The 20,075-nt window shown below is 37.8% G+C and overlaps 1 protein-coding gene across 1 annotated transcript in view; it reads left to right on the forward strand.

Moving 5' to 3' along the window:
• Positions 1-13,070, forward strand: part of LOC114031827 (ras-related protein Rab-31) — a 182,910-nt gene extending 169,840 nt beyond the window's left edge. Inside the window, exon 7 of the mRNA XM_027846962.1 lies at positions 10,614-13,070. Within this exon, the coding sequence (XP_027702763.1) occupies positions 10,614-10,711 (98 nt within the window). The 3' untranslated portion in view covers positions 10,712-13,070. The remainder of the gene's footprint in view (positions 1-10,613) is intronic.
• Positions 13,071-20,075: the final 7,005 nt, after the last annotated feature.

The raw sequence follows: 20,075 nt of genomic DNA on the forward strand, positions 1-20,075 counted from the left end.
GATTTCACTAGTATAAAAATGGTTCTAGAAGAAATGAAAGGACGAGGTGGGAAGAAACATTGCCTCAGATCCTGTCCCTCACTAAGGATGTCTTTGGACTTGAATAACAGGACATTTTGAAAGAATTACAGTTGTGAGGCAATGTGGTACAGTAGAAAGAACACTCATTTTGGAAGGAAACAGGCATTTATTAAATATTTATAATGTGCCAGTCATTGTCCCAGGCACTGTGCTAAACACTTTACAAATATTATCTCATTTGATCCTCATACCTATCCGGAGAGAGAGGTAGTATTATTCATCCTCATTTTATAGTTGAGGAAACTGAGGTAGTCAGAAGTTAAGTGACTTACCCAGAGTCACACATCTAGTTGAGTGACTGAGGCTGGATTTAAACTCAGGTCTTCCTGTCTCCAGATCCAGGGCACTATCCACGGGGCCACCTAGCTGTCTCTGGTTTGGAATCAGAGGACTTGGATTGGAATCCCAGCTCTGTTTGAACCTACTTGTGGTACTTCATGTCTTTCAGTAAGGTGAAAGAACTGAACTAGATTATCTCTGAGATCTCTTCAAACTCAGAATCTATGATTCTATCACTTTCAAGTACATAGTAACTATTTATGAGAGAGTTTGTTCATTATCATTAATAATTATTGTTAATAAATAGCAAGGATCACCTATGATTAACAAATTCATGAACATTTATTAGTTGTCTAAAGTAATTGTAACCACACCAGTGAGCAGAATTTTTTGACAGAATAATGTGATATTCTGCCCATGATGGAAAAAAAAAAAGGATTCTTTTGACATATCTTTGTCTGTCAGGAGGAATATAGATAGAGGTTCCCTGATGGAAAGTTAAAGGAAATATATGTTGCACTTATGGCATATTTCTTCCTTTACTCACATTCTCTTCTCCTCCCTCTTCTTTCCCCTCCTCCTCCTCCTAGTTTTGGAAAGGAAATATAATTTTTTTTCTCCACATAATTTTCCCTTTGGCAAGCTGCCATCAAACAGCCTGATCTCTGAAGGCCTAGTATAATTTAGTGGTTGCAGCTCCAAGATAGGATTCTTAGCATTTAACAAAACACATTTTGAGGGGAGAGGCAGATTTCTGACTCATGGGGATTTCACGACAACAGTTGACACGAAAGGCCTTTGCACTGCTGTCTTTCCGGGCACATTGGAATTCATGGAAATAGCATATTTGTGGGGCTTTTATCTGTGTTGCACTGTGTTTGGTGAGGCCAAACCGGGACAAAAGCAAAGATGGAATTTGTGTGTTTGAGTTCCCTCACTTCTGGAATGGAATTTGTTTTTTCCTCCTTGCTGAAGAAAAGAAAAGAAAATCTGAAAAATCCTACTTGTGTCTGATAAACATTAGGAGCTTTAATAACCTAAATACTTTGCCCATTATAGCTGAAGACAATATAGTAAAATCTGCTCTGGGCAACTGAAAAAAATCCTATTACATTTACATAGCACTGTGCCATTTGTTAGGAGATTAGCTCAGTAGATGCATTTATTCTGACGTAGACTTTTGGTCCTTGGGAACAAAATCACCACATAATTTCCTTTTGGAGGTCTAACTTTTAGAGGAACCATCTTCATGTCTTACACGACTAAATATCTCTTTCTAAATATTTTAATTTCTCCCAAGGAATGTAATTTTCATGAGTTTTCTTTTTTAAACATACTTTCGCCTCCTAATCTCTCTCTCCTTCCCCCCCCTTTCTCCATCCATCTTTCACTCTTAGCACTTTCCTTTTAATGAATAAGTATAACTAAGTTAAACAAGCCAACACATCGACTATATTTGAAAACGTATGTCTTATCTAATGTTAATTAAATAAATAATTAAATAAAGATCTGTGATTTAATCATTTCTTGAATTTAAGAAAACATAAAGAACACTAATTTTTAAAAAAGAGGAAGAACTGATATGAATGATGTGACAGTGGAATTCTCAGCCTTAGAGTTGGGCTTGGTTATTGTGCATATGTGTTAGCCTGTCAATAAACATTTATTACATGCTTACTATGTATCAGAAATTATGCTAAGTGCTGGGGATACAAAGAAAGGCAAAAACATGATCTCTACCTTTGAGCATCTCACATTCTAGTAGAGGAAACAACATGCAAATAACTATACCCGATACATAGTGTATGTACATAGTTATTTTCATGTTGTTGCCTCCATACACACACACACACACACACACACACACACACACTATATGTAAATGGAAAGTAATCTCAGAGGGAAGGGTGGCGGGGTAGGGAGTTGAGGGAGAAATTTATAAAGACCTCTTGCAGAAAGTAGAATTTAAATTGAATCTTGAAGGAGGCCAGGGAAACTATAGGGGTAGAGATGAGGAAGAGCATTCCAGATATGAGTACAGCCAGTTTAAAGTCATGGAGTTAGGAAATGAAGTGTTGTGTTCAAGGAACAGCAAATGGGTCACGATAGCTGGATTATAGAGTATGTGAAGGGGTAAGGTCTAATAAGACTAGAAAGGTAGTATGGGTCAAGTTTTGAAAGCCTTTAAATGCCAAAAAGAGCATTTTATATTTGATCCTGGAGGTACTAAGGAGCCACTAGAATTTATTGAGTGGTAGCAAGGGGTGGGGAGGGAGGTCACATGATCAGACTTGCATTTTAGTAAAATCACTTCGACAGCTGAATGAAGGATGAGTTGGGATGGGAAGAAACTTGACACAGGGAGACCAACCAGAAAGTTATTGCATCAGTTTAGGTATGAGTGACAAGGGCCAGAATCAGTATAGTAGTAGTGTGAATGAAGAGAAGGGGACACATACAAGAGAAGTTTTCAAGGTATAAAAGACAAGATTTGACAACAGATTGGATATATTGGGTGAATGAGAGTGGAGAGTTAAGGATGACACTGAGGTTGTAGCCTGGGGAGAATGGGAGAATTGTGGTGTCCTTAAAAATAAGAAAGTTGGGGAGGGGAGAGAATTGGGGGTAGGAGAGAGATAAGTTCTATTTTGGACTTGTTGAGTTTGAGATGTCTATAGCACATCCTGTTTGAGATGTTTCAAAGGCAGTTGGCAATGCAGACTGGAGGAAAGGCTGGGGTGATAGACAGAGAGACACAGACAGACAGATAAATCAGTTGATCAATCGATCTGGGAATCATCTGTATAGGGATGATAGTTGAAATCATGGGAACTGATGAGATCACCAAGTGAGACAGTATATAGAGAGAAGAAAATCTAGGACGAGTGCTTGGGGAATACCCATAGTTAATGGGCATGCCTTGGATGAAAATCCATCAAAGGAGTCTGTGAAAGAGTAGTCAGTCTGCTAGGACAAAAATGAGTGGAAGGCACTGTCATGGAAACTTGAAATAGAGTATCCAGATGGAGAGTATGGTCCACAGTGTCAGATGCTACAGATGGGTTAGTAAGGATGAGGACTGAGAAAAAGCCATTAGATTTAATCTTTAAGAGGTCATTGCTAACTTTGGAGAAAGAAATTTTAATTGAATGATAAGCACAGAAGGCAGATTGTAGAGGGTTTAGATGTGAGAGGACAGAAAGTGCAAGCATCTAATATAGATGGTTTTCTTAAAGAATTTAGCTGAGAAGGAGAGGAGAAGTAGTGGAATGTAGCTAGCAGGGATGGCAAGATCAAGTGAGGATTTTTTTAAGGATGGGAGGACAGGGGTGTGTTTGCATGTAGTAGGGAAGGAGCAAGTAGAGGGAGATATTGAAGATTAGAGAAAAAGTGAGGATTACAGAGGAATCAGTTTGCTGGAGAAGACAGGATGGGATAGGATCAGTGGTACATGTTTCTGAGTTGGCAAGGAGAAGGGCTATCTCTTATGTGAAAAAGGGCAAGAGGAGGAGACAGTAGGAGGAAGATGTCTGAGTGATGTGAGATGAGGAGGGGAAAAGAGGGAACCCTTAGCAGAGAGTCTTGAACTTTTTTGGTGAAGTGTGAGGTGAGGTCCTCAGTTGGTGGGGATGGTGGATGAGGTGCTGTGAGAGGCTTGAGGAGAGACATGAGTATTTAGAACAAGTTGCTGTGGTGTGGAATTGATTAGGGAGGTGTAAAAGAACTGCCTTGTTGAGGGCCCACTTGAAATTATGTAACATAAATTTGTAGTAGACTCAGTATGATTTTATGATTTCCTTCAGCTCCATTCAGCTACTCATGAATAGAAATGAAGGCAGTGGATGATGGGAGCAATCCAAGGTGGGGCTTGGCAAAACATGATCCATGATAGGGCAAGGTGACAAGGAGTTTCAATGTAGAAGATACTATAGAGTTGAACTAATTCACAAAGGGGTCAAAAGAGGGAAGGGAAAAATAAGATTGGGGTTGTAATACATATGGAAAGATGGAAAGGCATTGTGAAGTTCATGAACATGGAAACAGAAAACTTGTGGGTAGTGGCAAAAACAAGAGTATGACCTGTGTGTAGTCTAGGTAGAGTGGAGCAGTATTTCATGAACCCTGAGTAAAGTAAGGACATGAGAGCTTAGGATAATTGATGGGACATCAGTGTGAGCATTGAAGTCTCCTAGTATGAAGGCATGAGATGTAGTAGAGAGAAGACTGAGCCAGGTAACTATGAATGAACTATATATGTGTATAACTATATGAAAGATGTAACTGTTTTCAACAACATGTAAAATAAAATTGGTTAGGGTTATCTTTAAGTATCCAAAGACATTTCATAGGTTACAGGTAACTGGACTTCTGTTTAGACTTTCTGTCTGGCAGAATTAGGATCTAGATGCTGAAATAAGGCAGATTTAGGCTTCTTAAAAGAAAACTCTTCCTAACAATTAATGCTGCCCCAAAATTAAATGTGCTGCCTCAGGAAATCATGAATTTTTATTTACTGGAGGTCTTCAAGCCAAGGTCAGATAACTATGTCAATCAATCAATAAACATTTATTAAATGCCTACTGTGTGCCAGGCACTGTACTAAGCACTGGGAATACAAAAAGAGGCAAAAGAGAGTCAGTCCCTGCCCTCAAGGAACTTACGATCTAGTAGGGGAGACAACATGCAAACAAATATATACAGGACAAATAGAAAATAAGAGGAAAGGCACTAGAATCAAGAGGGGTTGGGAAAGGCTTCCAGTAAAAGATGGGTTTTCAGTTTGGACTTAAAGGAAGCCAGGGAGGTCAGTAAGCCAAGTGGAGGAGGGAGAGCATTCCAAGCAAGGACAGCCAGAGAAAATGCCTGGAGCCTAAAGATGGAGTATCTTTTTCTAGGAACAACCAGGAGGCCAGTATCACTGCATCAAAGAGTATATGTCAGGGAATAAGGTGTAAGGAGTCAGGAAAGGTAGGAGAGGGCTAGGTTATAAAGGGCTTTGAATGCCAAACAGAGCATTTTGTATTTGATCCTGGCAGCAATAGGGAGCTACTGGAGTTTATTGGCAGTGGGGGATAATAAACTGGAATTTATTGACGGTTAGGTGGGGGGTTGAGGTACGGTTGGACTTTTGTTTTAGGGAAATCATGTTAGCAGCTGAATGGACCATGGATTGGAGAGGGGAGAGATTTGAGGCAGGCAGACCCACCAGCAATGCCAGCATTAGCGGGGCGGCAGTGTCCGAGGAGAGAATGAAGAAATATTCAAGAGATGTTGCAAAGGTGAAATTGCAGATCTTGGTAACAGACTAGATATGAGAGAGAGTGAGGAATACGGGATGACGCCCAGATTGTGGGCCTGAGGGACTGGGAATGCCTTCTGCAGTAATAAGGAAGGTAGGAAGGGGGATAGGGTATAGGGGAAAGATAATGAGTTCAGTTTTGGATGTATTAAGTTAAAGATATCTATGGGACATCCAGTTCAAGCTGTGTGAAAGGCAGTTGAAGAAGTCAGGGTTGTTATGGGGCTATTCCTATTCAGATTCAGGTTGGACTAATTAGCTAGCTTCTGAGGTCCCAGTCAACTCAAGATTCTGTGATTTTTACTAGTCAGTTTTATATGATGTATTCCTGTATTTCTTTTTATCATAAGGAAAAACTATCAAACCCAGGAAATTTGATCTACTATGTATGGAGACCTTACAATAATCAGAATAAGGGAAACCTTTCCTGATTCCACCTAGTTATTAGCACTCTCTTCTTCTTCAAATCATGTTGCATTTGCTAGTCTGTATAAATGTTCTCAACGTGGTTTCCCCCAAGACTGTCTTCTGAGGCCTTCTTCTCTCCCCACACATTTACCCTTAATAACCTCATCAGTTCCAATTGATTCAATAATCTCTATGCTGAAGGCTCTGAAATCTATATACATAAGCCTTAATCTGTCTCCTAAATTCCATTCTCACATTATCAACTGCCTACTAGACATATCTACCTGGATGTCCCATAGACATCTCAACATCCCCTATATGTAATTTGTCACATTTCCCCCCTCAAATTCCTTCTTCCTCAAGACTTCCCCATTTCTGTTGAGGGTACCACCATACTTTCAGTCATATAAGTCACGGCCTTGGCATTATCCTTGACTCTTCTCTTTGCTTCATCACACTCCCCACCTCATCCTGTATTCTCTCAGTTTTCAAGTATTTTCAGTTCTACTTTTGTAACATCTTTGGCATGTCTTCCCTTTTCTCTATTCCTATAGCCTTTAACATAGCTTGGACCCTTGTCATCTCTTGCCTGGACCACTGTAATACCTTCTTAGTTGTTCTCCCTACTTTTAGTCTCTCCCCTTTCTAATCTTAATTGTCCTCCTCTGCACACTTCAGTTTTTCAATCTCTTTCTTACACTATGGTGCCCAGAAAGAACATAAAATTCCAAATACGATCTGATGAGAACAGAATACAGAGGGACTATTGCCTATTTATTTCTGGATGCTATGCCTCTCATAACTTACTCCAGTATCACAGTAGATTTCATGGCAGTTAGTAATAATGTTTTAATTGCCAGAACTAATGGCCTTTTCTCATTTGTCAAATTTATTGATCTTTTTGCAGCATTTGACACAACTGATCACCTTCTCCTCCTAGACATTTTCTCCTCTCTAGGTTTTCATGACCTTGCTCAACTCTTCTCTTTTTCTATCTAACTGTTCCTTCTCAATTTCCTTTACTAATTCTTTAGTTATCTTTTCTCTAGTTATCTAGATAATTTATTATGCCTACCAACCAAGAGCATTCCCCCAAGTCTATGTTCTGGGTCTTCTCTTTTTGCTCTATAACATCTTACTTATTGATCTCACTAACTCTATAGTTTCATTTTTCATCTCTATGAAGATGATTTTCAGATCTATGCACCCAGCCCTAGTCTCTCTCCTGAGCTCCAGCCCTACGTTGCCACATGACTCTTAGATATCTTGAACTAGGTGTCCCATAGACATTTCAAATTCAACATGTCCAAAACAGAATTCACTATCTTTTCCTCTCAACCCTCCCCTCTTCTGAACTTCCCTATTACTGTCCAGAGCAGGTACCACCATCTTCCCAATCGGCCACACCTGCAACCTTAGTGTCATCCTTGACTCTCACTCTCACTTACCCTGCATATCTAACCTTTTGCCAAATCCTCATTCTACCTGCAGAACATCTCTCATCTGTGTCTTCTTCTCTCTACTCACAAAACTGTAACCCTAGTTCACATCTCTCCTAGACTATTACAATAACGTCCTAGCTGATCTCTCTGCTGCTAGTCTTTCTCTACTCCAATCCATCACTGCTTAGCTGCCAAGGTGATTTTTCTTTTTCTTTTAAAAATTTATTTCTTTTTTAACATTCTGTTTTTTTAATTTGAGTTCCAAATTTTCTCCCTCCCTCTACTGAGAAGGCAAGCAATATAGTATCAAATATATATATGTGAAATCAAGCAAAATATATATACATGTTAACCATGTTGCAAAAAAAGGCAAGTAAAATATGAAAAGTGAGAAAATTATACTTTCATTTGCACTCAGAGTTCACCAGTTCTCTCTTTCGAGTTGTATAGCATTTTTCATCATCAGTCCTTTGAAATTGTGTTGGATCATTATACTGATCATAGTAGTTAAATCTTTCAAAGTTAATCATAATTACAACATTCCTGTTACTGTGTACAATGATCTCCTGGCTCTGCTCACTTCACTTTGCATCAATTCAGAGAGATCTTCCCAGGTTTTTCTGGGAAACATAGATCTGACCACCTTCCCAGTGAGCTGTAGCAGCTCACTATTACCTCCAAGATCAATTATAAAGTCCAATGTTTGGCGTTTAAAGTTCTTCATAACCTGATCCCTTACTACCTTTCTAATCTTCTAATACTTTAATCCCATCCATGTACTCTGTGATTCAGCTCTACAGGCCCACTTGGAATTCTTTAAACATTATATACTATCACCCATCTCTATGCAAAGCCATGTGCCCCATGCTGGAAATGTTCTGCCCCCTTCACTTTTTCCTCTTGGTTTTCCCAGTTTCCTTCAAGATTCTGCTCAAGTCCCTCCCTTCTATAAGAGACCCATTCTTGGTTCTCACCAGCTGCCTTTTCTAATCAGATTACCTTCCATCTTCTCTGTGTATATCATATATTTACCTAGTTATCTACATGTTATCTCTCCCATTAGAATGTATACTTCTTGAGGGCAAGGATTGTTTTTTGCCTCTCTCTGTATCCCCAGCATTTAGTATAGTACCTGGCACATAGTAAACCCTTAATAAAACTCCAAACTAAAACTCCAGATAATAACAATAGCTAACATTTTTATAGTACTTATTATGTGCTAGGCACTGTGCTAAATGTTTTACAATTATTATGTCATTTGATCCTTACAACAACCCTAGGAAAGTAGGTGCTATTGTTATTCCTATTTTACAGTTGAGGAAACTGAGGCAATCTGAGGTTTAGTGACTTGTCCAGGGTCACACAACTTGTAAGTGTCTAAGGCCATATTTGATTTCTAGTGTTTCTGATTCTGGGCCCAGAATCTCCTGTGCAAACTAGCTCTTTAGTTAAACTGCTGTATAGCAACATGGCCCCCATATTGTACTTAGTAAATTGATTTTTAGAATCCAAGTGTAATAACTTCATATGTATTGAAGTTATGCCTTTTTAAGTTTAATCGCAGTAGAAAGGGCATGGGATTGTGAGTCACAGTACCTGGATACTTTGGTAAGTAACCTTGGCAAAGTTATTTTACCTCCTCTAGGACTGTTTCCTGAAGTATAAAATAAGGGATGGATTTGATAACCACTAAGCTCCCTTCTAATTCAAAATATATTATCTTATGACTGTTCGAGCAAGGTCATTCAACTCATTTTGAATCTACCAGCATAATTCACCAGAATCCTATTCTGTCTACTATGTAGAAATCCCAATGAGAGAGCAAAGTAGGTCTAGGGTGCATAAGGGAGAAGGAAAGATTGGACATGGGAAATGTGGGAAGATAGGGGATTAGAGTCAGACTGTAAAATTTTTCACTCTTGATCTCAGGAATGATGCTATTCTGAATGATGGAGAGGTCTAGGTGTAGTTGCCCCAGTGACTTCTTGAAGTAAGATGGATCTTATGGAAATCAAGAAAGATAATGGTCATTAAAATGAATTTGGCAATCTTGGAAGATGGTGGCAGGGTGGAGAAGACTGTGAGTCTAGTCCTAAAGTCACTGAGGGAGGTGAAAGAATGACTTTCGTTAGAAGACAGCAACATGGCAGGAACGCAATCAATTTTTCCTCCCCTTTGCGGAAGTGAAAATCTGCTAGTCTTTTCTATCTTTATGGATCTATCAGACTATGGAAGGGCTTTATTTTTTTAAAGGAATGCCTTTCTTCTCTTCTACTAATTCACTAAAGTGCAAATCATAAAAATCTCTCCCTTTGAGCCATTGCTTTAAATGAAAGGCAAACATTTGGCTTTTCTAGAATTTTCTTTCATCCGTATTACTATTTTATACTCCAAATAAAAGTCCTAGGATAGGTGTTACTTTTAAAAACAAATCATGAAAAAAAAGCAAATCATGAAGCACACCAACAATTTTACTTTCATTTCAAATGAAAAGATAATTGAATTTGAAGAGTCTTCTTGTATGGTTTTGTGATAGATGATTTCTGTCTTTTGATAGCCATTCAAGTAATGGTGGACTAAGTGTTAATAAATGTTATTGAAATGCTATGAATTTCCAAACACTCTGACTCTAATCCCCTATCTTCCCACCTTTCCCATGTCCAATCTTTCTCTTTTATCCACCTTAGACCTACTTTGCTCTCTCATTGGGATTTCTGCATAGTAGATAGAATTCTGGTGAATTATGCTGGAAGATTCAAAATGAGTTGAATGACCTTGCTCAATTTATTTTAAAAAAAGCAATTGGGAACACTTTTGAAAGTTGCTAATAAAGATCATAGCACATTTGAATCCTTCAACTATTTTTTAAAATGAGCTAGGCTGGGAGGTGGGAAGAGCTAGGGAAAGAATAAAAATGAGCAGGTGTTAGGATAAGTATGTGGCCTGAAGATGGAAGGGAGAAGAGGAAGGTAAATAGGAAAGAGATAAACACTCAATTAGGGTTACTAGAGGATCATTAGGATGGTTTTATAAGAATCTGTGTGAAGGGATACTGGTAGGAGAAAAATTCAAAAACCCAGCCTTGACCTTGTTTTATGTTCTAGGTCGTCAGATCCCACCCTTGGATCATCATGAAAATGGGAACAATGGAACAATCAGGCTTGGGAACCAAACACCACAAACAATCAGGCGATGTTGCTGACCCGATATGATATCATCTGATGTACTTGAAGAACTCAAATCCCATTTTCTTGTGCACTGACTGAAGGACTTCCCGCTCTTGGTGACTTGGTGCCTTGTTTAAAAAAAAATCCCAGCTCTACATTGTGAAAAATATGCAGGCATCAGAACCAGAAAGTTTCCCTCAGAAAGAGTTTTGCAGAAATTCTTGAAAAATACTTAGTAATACTATTTATATTGATGGATTGGATTATATCGATTTCATCTTGTCCCTCCCCTCTCCCTTTCTTTCTCACTCTTCTTAAAACAGTGGTTTTTACTGAGTGGGTGAAGGAAGGGAGTGGGTGGATGAAAAGTATATACCAAGTTCTCTGTTAAACCTGCCCAATACTCAAGTTTTGTAAGAAAGAGGATCTATTCTTGTTGGCTCAGTTTGTGTGTGGGGATTCTGGGGTCAGTTGTTCCTCTCTGGCTTCCTAGTTGGCCTGGTCACACTACTGGAATCTTTTCAGTGCCATTGAGTTTGTGGATGACCTAATCAGTCACCTATGAAAGTTAGCTAGTGAGGAGATAATTTTTTATATGGTTTTAGAACTGAGCCTGGTTTTTATTTTTAAATTTTAGATCTACTCTAAAAATTTTTTTAAAGGAAAGAAATAGAATTTAGCTGATACTTCCCACATCTTCTTTAGAGAACAGAGGAATATTATCCAACTGTCTCCCAGATTACAGGTTTGAGCAATTCACTGAAAAAGAAGGGAAGACTTATTTTAAAGAAAGAGGAAGAAAGAAAGAGAAGGAAAAGGGGGTGAAAGGAACAAAAGAAAGAAGGAAGGAAGAAAAGAAGAAAGAGAAATATTTTTTAGATCTATGCTTTTTTCCCTCACTTATTAGCATTGCACACATTTTGAGTTTCAGGTACATGTAGAGAGAAAGTTGCTGCAAATGACTTGAAGGTTGAGAAGTCCTCATTTCTGAAAAAGAGACAGAAGGTATTTCTATGTAAGAATGCATATGAGCAGACTAAGGTGGAACAGAGATGTTTTTTTAAAGAGGTACTTCCTACTGCATGTTGTCTTGATGGGCAGGGAGCTCAATGCACAAAGCATTTCCTTGCTAATAGAATCTGTCATGGTTTCTTAATCAAGATTGAGAATTGAAGTAAAAGAATCTGCAGACTAAACTATAGGGTAAACTTCTGATGAGGGGAAATTGGTTAGATTACTGAGCAATTAGTCAGTGAGTGGCAGATGCCTTAGGCTTTTAGAAAACTAGTAGGCAAAAAAAGGCATTAAAAAAAAAGATATGCTGTGGACTCCCCTGCACTCTATCATTGCAGTACTCCATCATATCTGCACAAGGGATGGCCTTCCTGATCCAGATTCCTTGGCTTCTTCTGTGGTATAAAAGGATTTGAATGTCTTTAGTCTGTTCAATTTTGAAAACTCTGTTTGGATCCAGTGGAGGGAAGAAGTGAAGGCTGAGAGGGTGAAGGAGAAAAGCTAGTTTTCCCCTAAGTCCAAATCCTTTTTTGCATTCCAAGTTTTTTTTTTTTTGTTTTTTTTGTTTTTTTTTTTTTACCAGTCTAGGACCAAATAGTGGTTGACTTCTCACCAAGGCTCAAATTGGGACAGGACTTTTAGAATTTCTCAGGTGCAGTACCCTTGGTAGGAGATAAAGGATTAATGACCGTAGAGGTCATTGAGACAAACACCTCTCATTTTTTGGATGAGGAAAATGAGATCAAATTAAATAATTCACCCAAGGTCACATAGGTAGTAAGTAGGAGAGGTGGGCTTTGAACCTAAGCCTTTTACCTTTAGATCCAGCTGTCTTTTTACCATACTGTGAGAAGAAATCCCACCCTCCCCAAAATATTTGGTCAGACACCATGAAGTCAAGGGAAAGTTGGTCCCATTTTTACCTTTCCATGAGCACCTTAATTGTGGTCTAGGAAACAATCATATCACTCAGAAATAGAGAATGGAAGCATCTTAGGAAGCATCTGCTCCAACCACTTTGTTTTGGAAAGGAGGAAACAAAGGCTCAGAAAAGGTAAACAGTTTGCCTGAGTTCATACAATTAGTTCATTTCAGAGCTAGGAGAGAAATCAAGTCTTGGCTAAACACCTGGAGTTTTCAAGTCTTAGGGAACAAACATATTACCATCCCCATGATTGTTTAGGCCCTGTTACACTCTGATCCTTTTTTTCCTGGGTTGATGAAATGTCAATTTGTCAAATTGTCAAATTGTCAATGGCCCAAAGAAGCATTTACTGAGGGATCAACATGGGTGTCACAACTATCCCTCTTTTGTGATAAAAAAAAAAAGACTGTATATTGTGATTAAAAAAAAGACTGTATATGGAATGACAATCAAGGGTTACATGAAGCCAGGCTGATGATAAAGATCTTTTGAAATTAAAAAAAAATTTTACATATAGAAAAGATAACAAAATGCAAAAGATTATAAATTACAAAAAGATTACAAAGATTACAAATGACGGATTACAAAAGATTACAAATAAAAAGATTTTTTGTTTTTGTTTTTGTTTACCATGAACACAGCCAGTTTGATTCTCTAATTGCATTTCTAGAATTGGTAGAGCTGATTTATTGGTTCTTGAATCTTAGTAGCTGGAAAGAACTCTATCCGTTCTACCTGTTTTGGTACAGAATTGAATCTCAGTTATTTCAGATAGAAGCAGGTCCATCATAAATAATAAAGAGGGATTCTAGCTGTCTGAGAAAAGACTTTATGGGATTTCCTACATTGTCCATAGTCGGCACTGAATTTGCTTGTAGGCCTGACATAGATCTGCACATCCTTCTGGAAGTAAATAGTTTGATATTAGAAACTGAAGTCAGTTCTTTCTGGGTGACAAGCAGATCTTTGTTGAGCCTTTCCTCTTTCAACACAGAAACTGAGTTAGTATCTGAACTAAGCAGGGAATAGAGCAGAGAAAGCAAGGAATCATATCCATGTGTCTGTCACATAGCTAGGGAATTACACTGGACAAATTCTAACATAAAGGAGGCTAATTCTGATGACAGAGCATGAATATTCCACCCCCCCTCCAATTAAAGGAATCAGGGCTCTTTTCAGAAGGGAATAGGTTTTTAAAGTGATTGTTTTTACCTCTCTGATACTGTTTCTTTCTATCAGAAGCAGTTTTGGGGGGAGAAAAGCCTTAATCATCACTTAAAGAATCAGGAAGGAGCTGATTGAGCATGGCTGAGCAAACACATTTACATGTCTATTGAGCCTTCTCAGGAAAGTACCTAGACCCTTTCGAAGAGTCAGGATTTTTCATGAGAGCCATTAAAAAATATCAGGGTAGCCTGAGTTAACACATGAATAGTATATTACAAGGTGACCTTATAGAACAATGTGCCTCCAAACTCTAGCCAGAGCATTAGAGGTGACATAACACCATTTTAATCATTCCCCAAACTTTTCTTTCTCCCTCCCTTCATTTCTTTCCTTTCTCCCTCTTTCTTTCCCTTCTTCCTTCCCTCCTTCCCTCTCTCCTTCCTTCCCTTTTTCCACTTTTCTCTCTCTGCCCCGTCTTTATCTCTTTGTGTGTACATATATACATATATAAATATGATTTTACATTTCTTAAGGTAACATGTTATACCTTTCATTGGCTGAGTCTGGCTTGCAGATCTGTTGTATATTGTAAATATGAATTTTTATAGTGCCCATTTCACATTTAAGAACAGAAAGGCCAAAGATAGAAAGTAGCAACATGCAAGAGGCTGATGTATAGATACCTTGCTGACTTGCCATTTTTTAAACTTTAAAATAGCACATTAATGATACTAAATATGCATTTTCCATCCAGGCTGCAAGATTTTGAGGGCCCCAAATTAGCCATTCTCTCACAGTCAGGGGTATTGAAGTTGTGCCCCAAAGAGAATTAATCTCATTCCTTATAAGGGATATGCACAAGTGTTAATCAACTAACATTTATTAAGTGCCTATTATGTGCCTGGGATTGTGCTAAGTGCTGGGGATATGAAGGTGAAATTCTTTCTTTAGACGTAGCACTATAACGTGTGATAGCTGAAGACAAGCACTTATTGGTAGGTTCCCCATTTTACATTGCTACTAAAAGAGTAAGGCAAGTAGAGTAATAGGCTAGAAAGCTCTGACACGTATGCAGATATGAAGTATATCAGTGATATATGTTTACTCTTTTAACATCTTTTAAACCAGACCTAGTGTTCCAATGTCAGCATTATGTTTTGCCATGCATATTGCTTTCTCTCTTGTGTTTTTGCAAAGAGCTTTGACTGGGCTGGACCCAGTTCCTGCATAGGGGGATGCTTTTACAATGTCAAGACTTTTCTCCCTTTCATTAAACAGTAGTGCATTCCCAATCTCTCCTCATAAAAATCATCAGATTCCAACAACAATAGCAACAAAACTGTATTTGTTATTTTGTTTTTAACATACACTGATTCATACTAATAAATATTTTAAGTATTACCAAATGTCGTAATCTTTTAGAACTCTGGTTAGTTTTAAGCACTTGGCTACAGTTGTCAAAATGAGGGCTGCTAAGATCAATTTAATCTAATCAATTCAACAAATATTCTGACTCATTACTACATGCAAGACATTGATCACTATGTTATGCTAGGTAGATATTTGAGAGCAGGGAAGGCAAAGGTTAGAATACACAATGAGTGGGCACAGAATTTCAGTTTTCAAAGATTTATTAGCTAGCAGAAATCAAGTTTATAATAAGATGTTTCATGAGTGCTAATTTATTCAAACAACCTATACAGACACTCATTATCCCTATACACATTTTTTAGTCTATTGTTACTATTGGTCAGTGAGTCCATATGGATGTTAGAGTTACAGCTTGGAGGAGATGGCAGATAAACAATAATTCTGATTTATACAAAGCACAGTAGTGCTAGACAGACGAGGAGATACAAGATCTGGACAGGACATAGCCCCTGATGTCAAGGTTAAAGTCCAATAGACATAACTTGTGCTATGAAGTATCATAAAGTATAATTCATGATGAGTGTACAAGAGGGGTACAAAGTTCCATTAGAGATACACAAAGAAAAGTCATTAGTAAATTGGGTAATCAGAGAAGGATTCCTGAAGAAGGTAACATTTGGATTAGGCTTTAAAGGTAGGAATTAAATAGGTAAGGATGGGAGTGGGAAGAGTTTTTCAGGCATGAAGAAGAGCATGAACAAAGTTAAGAGGGTGGGAAACTTTGGGGTATATATAATTAGGTATGTGTGCCAGAGCCAGCTTGAACCAAGAGAGTCAATTGTCAAATTTTCATTGTGAACATTTACACCTTAGAAATAGGCAAACTATAAATCAGAGATTGATTTATTGTTTTGTTGATTATCTGGACTTAAGAAAGTGATGGAGAAAATGTTAATAATGCAAATTTAAGTTAGCAAGATGGCAGAGAAAAAGCAAACACTCACCTGAACTTTTCCAAATTCTCTTTCAAATAACTTTAAAATAACACCTCAAAATGAATTCTAGAGCAGCAGAACTCACAAAAGGAGGGGGTGAAACAAATTCCCAGTTCAAGATAACTTAGAAAGAAATATCTGTTGCATTGGAATGAGAGTGGAGTACAGCCCAGCACAGTCCATGCCTGAACAAGCTAGCAGTGAGGCCCTGGACCTCTATACCAGTCAATCAGTAGCAGCCATGCCCAGTGCAAGCCAGCATCAGGCCTTGGGGACAACTGAAATGGCAGCAGTGGCTTCCATAGCTCTCAGCCCACAGATGATAAGGGGATTGGACAACTAGCTCAGAAGGAGATTGCAGGGATCCCTTTACTGGCACTGGGTGCAGGGCTCTTTTGCATTGCCCATATTTGGATGTGAGTCACAGTCCTGGGGTAAGGAGGGGGCACTAGCACACTGAGCTTAAAGCCACAGGGGAATGGGGACCCTGGTCACAGTTCCAGGGTGGAAAAGAGTGTTTTTGGTTACTCACAGACCAGAGCAATAAACACACCTATAACATAAAGTTAAAAGTCAAGAAATAGGCTGGAAAAAGAGCAAAAACAACAACAACAAAAACAACCTGACCACAGAAAGTTACCATGGTGACAGGGAAGATCAAAACACAAATTCAGAAGAAAACACAAATTCAGAAGAAGGCAAAAGCCTCAAAGAAAAATGTGAATTGGTCTCAGACTCAAAAAAGAATTCCTGGAAGAGCTCACAAAGGATTTTAAAAATCAAATAAGAGAGGTAGAGGAAAAATTGGGAAAAGAAATGACAGCAATGCAAGAAAATCAGGAAAAAAAGCATCAACAACTTAGTAAAAGAGGCACAAAAATGTATAAATACTGAGGAAAATAACACCTTAAAAAACAGAATAGGCCAAATGGTAAAAGAGGCACAAAAATCTACTAAAGAGAAGAACTACTTAGAAAGTAGAATTGTCCAAATGGAAAAGGAGGTACAAAAGCTTACCGAAGAAAATAATTCCTTAATTAGAATTGGGTCAATGGAAGCTAATAACCTCATGAGACATCAAGAAACAATAAAACAAACCAAAAGAATGAAAAAATAGAAATATCTCATTGGAAAAACAACTGACCTGGAAAATAGATCAAGGAGAGATCATTTAAGACTTATTAGACTACCTGAAAGCCAAGATAAAAAAAAAGCCTAGACATCATCTTTCAAGAAATTATCTAGGAAAACTGCCCTGATATTCTAGAACCATAGGGTGAAATAGAAATTGAAAGAATTGAACAATCTACCTTCTGAAAGAGATCCCAAAATGAAAACTCTCATAAATATTAGAGTCAAATTCCAGAGCTTCCAGGTGAAGGAGAAACTATTACAAGCAGCCAGAGAGAAACAATTCAAATATCATGGAGCCTCAGTCAGGATAATACAAGATTTAGTAGCTTCTACATTAAAGGATCTGAGGGTATAGAATATGACATTCCAGAGGGCAAAGGAGCTAGGATTACAACCAAAAATCACCTACCAAGCAAAACTGAACATAATCCTCCAGGTGAAAAAATGGATATTTAATGAAATAGAAGATTTTCAAACATTCCTGATGAAAAAACCAGAGCTGAATAGAAAATTTGACTTTCAAATACAAGACTCAAGAGAAGCATGGAAGAGGTAAACAGGAAAGGGAAAATCATAAGATATTTAATAAGTTTCAACTCTTTATATTCCTACAAGGGAATGATACATGCAACTAACTCCTAAGAATTTTTCATTATCAGAGCAGTTTATTCATAGAGGGCATGGGTGTGAGTTGACTATGATGGAATTATATGTAAAAAAATAAAATTAAGGGGTAAGAAAGAGGAATGAACTGGGAGAAGGGGTAAGGGAGAGGTAGAATGGGGTAAATTATCTCACATAAAAGAGTCATGAAAGAACTTTTATAGTGGGAACTTTTATGGAGGGGAAGATGGAGGAGGTAGGGATGAGCACTTGAATCTTACTCTCATCAGAACTGACTCTAAGAGGGAATAACATGTATACTCAGTTGATTATAGAAGTCTATCTTACCCTATAGAAAAGTAGGAGGGGAAGGGGATAAGAAAAAGGGAGGACTGATAGAAGGGAGAGTAAATTGGGGGAGGCAGTAGTCAGAAGCAAAACACTTTTGAGGATGGACAGGGTGAAAGGAGAGAGAATAGACTAAATAGGTGGTAAAACAAGATGAAGGGAAATATATGGTAATCATAACTAGAAATTTTTTACAGCAAGTTTCTCTGATAAAGGCTTCATTTCTCCAATATATAGAAAGCAAAGTCAAATTTATAAAAATAAGAGCCATTTCCCAATTGATTAATGGTGAAAGGATAAGAACAGGCAGTTTTCCGATGGAATAAAGAAAGCTCTCTATAGTCATATGGAAAAAATGCTCTAAATCACTATTGATTAGAGAAATGTAAATTAAAACAACTTAGAGGTTCCACCTCACACCTATCAGATTGGCTAATATGACAGAAAAGGAAAATTAAAATGTTGGAGGAGGTTGGGAAAATGAGACACTAATGCACTGTTGGTAGAGTTGTGAACTGATTCAATCATTCTGGAGAACAATTTGGAACCGTGCCTCAAGGGCTATAAAACCATGTGTATCCTTTGACCTAGTAATGCTAGTGCTAGGTCTATATCTCAAAGAGATAAAAAAGGAAAAGATCCTACATGCACAAAAATATTTATAACAACTTTTTTTGTAGTGGCAAAGAATTTGAGATTGAAGGGATGCCCCTCAGTTGGGGAATGGTTGAATAAGTTGTGGCATGTGATTATGATGTAATACTATTGTACTATAAGAAATGATGAGCTGTATGCTTTCCAAAAGAAAACCTGGAAAGACTTACATGAACTGATGCAAAGTGACATGAGAAGAAGTAGGAGAACATTGCACACAGTAATAGCAATATTACATAATGATAACTGTGAATGACTTAGCTATTCTCAGCAATACAGTGATCCAAGACAATTCCAAAGGACTTACGATGAAAAATGCTGTCCATCTCCAGAGAAAGAACTGACGGAGTCTGAATGCAGATTGAAGCATACCTTTTAAAGTTTCTTTATTTTTCTTGTTTGTTTTTTGGTCTATGTTTTCTTTCACAACATGACTAATATGGAAGTAGGTTTTCCATGACTGAACATGATATAACTTACATCAAATTGCTTGCCTCCTTGAAGGTGGGGGAAGGGAGGGAGGGAGAAAATTTGGAACTCAAATTTTTAAAAAAAGAATGTTAAAATTGTTTTTACAAGTAATTGGGAAAAAATGAAATATTTTAAAAAAATAATGCAGACTTAATTTAAAAGTGTCATGCCTACATTTTTTCCTGGAAAGCTGGTTATTAAACATTTACTAGCATATTCCTGTATAGAAAGGAGAGAGAATAGGCCTTTAACTGGAACCTATTGTGTGTAGAAATGAATAGTTTGAGACAAAGATAGAAAGAAGGTATAGCGCAACCATATTATGCCTACTTTGAATACTAGGGTAAGGAGTTTAAACTTTACACAGTTGGAAACTGAAGGATTTTAAGTAGAAAGATGATTTTTAATCTATTTTATTCAGATGTATAAAGGGGCCTTCTCATAAAAGGGGAAGGTTTTTTAGGATTGGTGCAAGCTGACCATGTTTACAGCCAGAAGAAGAGCCAGTGGTGAGACACAATGAATGAAAGAATGAAAGAAGCACAAGATAGAGGCTATTGGACCAAGTTCGAGGATCAAGCCAGTGGAGGGCAGGAATGAGATTAAGGCCACAAGTGGAGGGATTAGCTTTAATAAGAAATAACAATATACATATCACATATATTACAATGAACATATTACAGCATATTACAATCACATATGCCTATACCTCTTTAT

The sequence above is a fragment of the Vombatus ursinus genome, unplaced genomic scaffold, assembly GCF_900497805.2.
Source record: "Vombatus ursinus unplaced genomic scaffold, bare-nosed wombat genome assembly UNPS02015255.1, whole genome shotgun sequence".
In the NCBI taxonomy this organism is placed as follows: Eukaryota; Metazoa; Chordata; class Mammalia; order Diprotodontia; family Vombatidae; genus Vombatus; species Vombatus ursinus.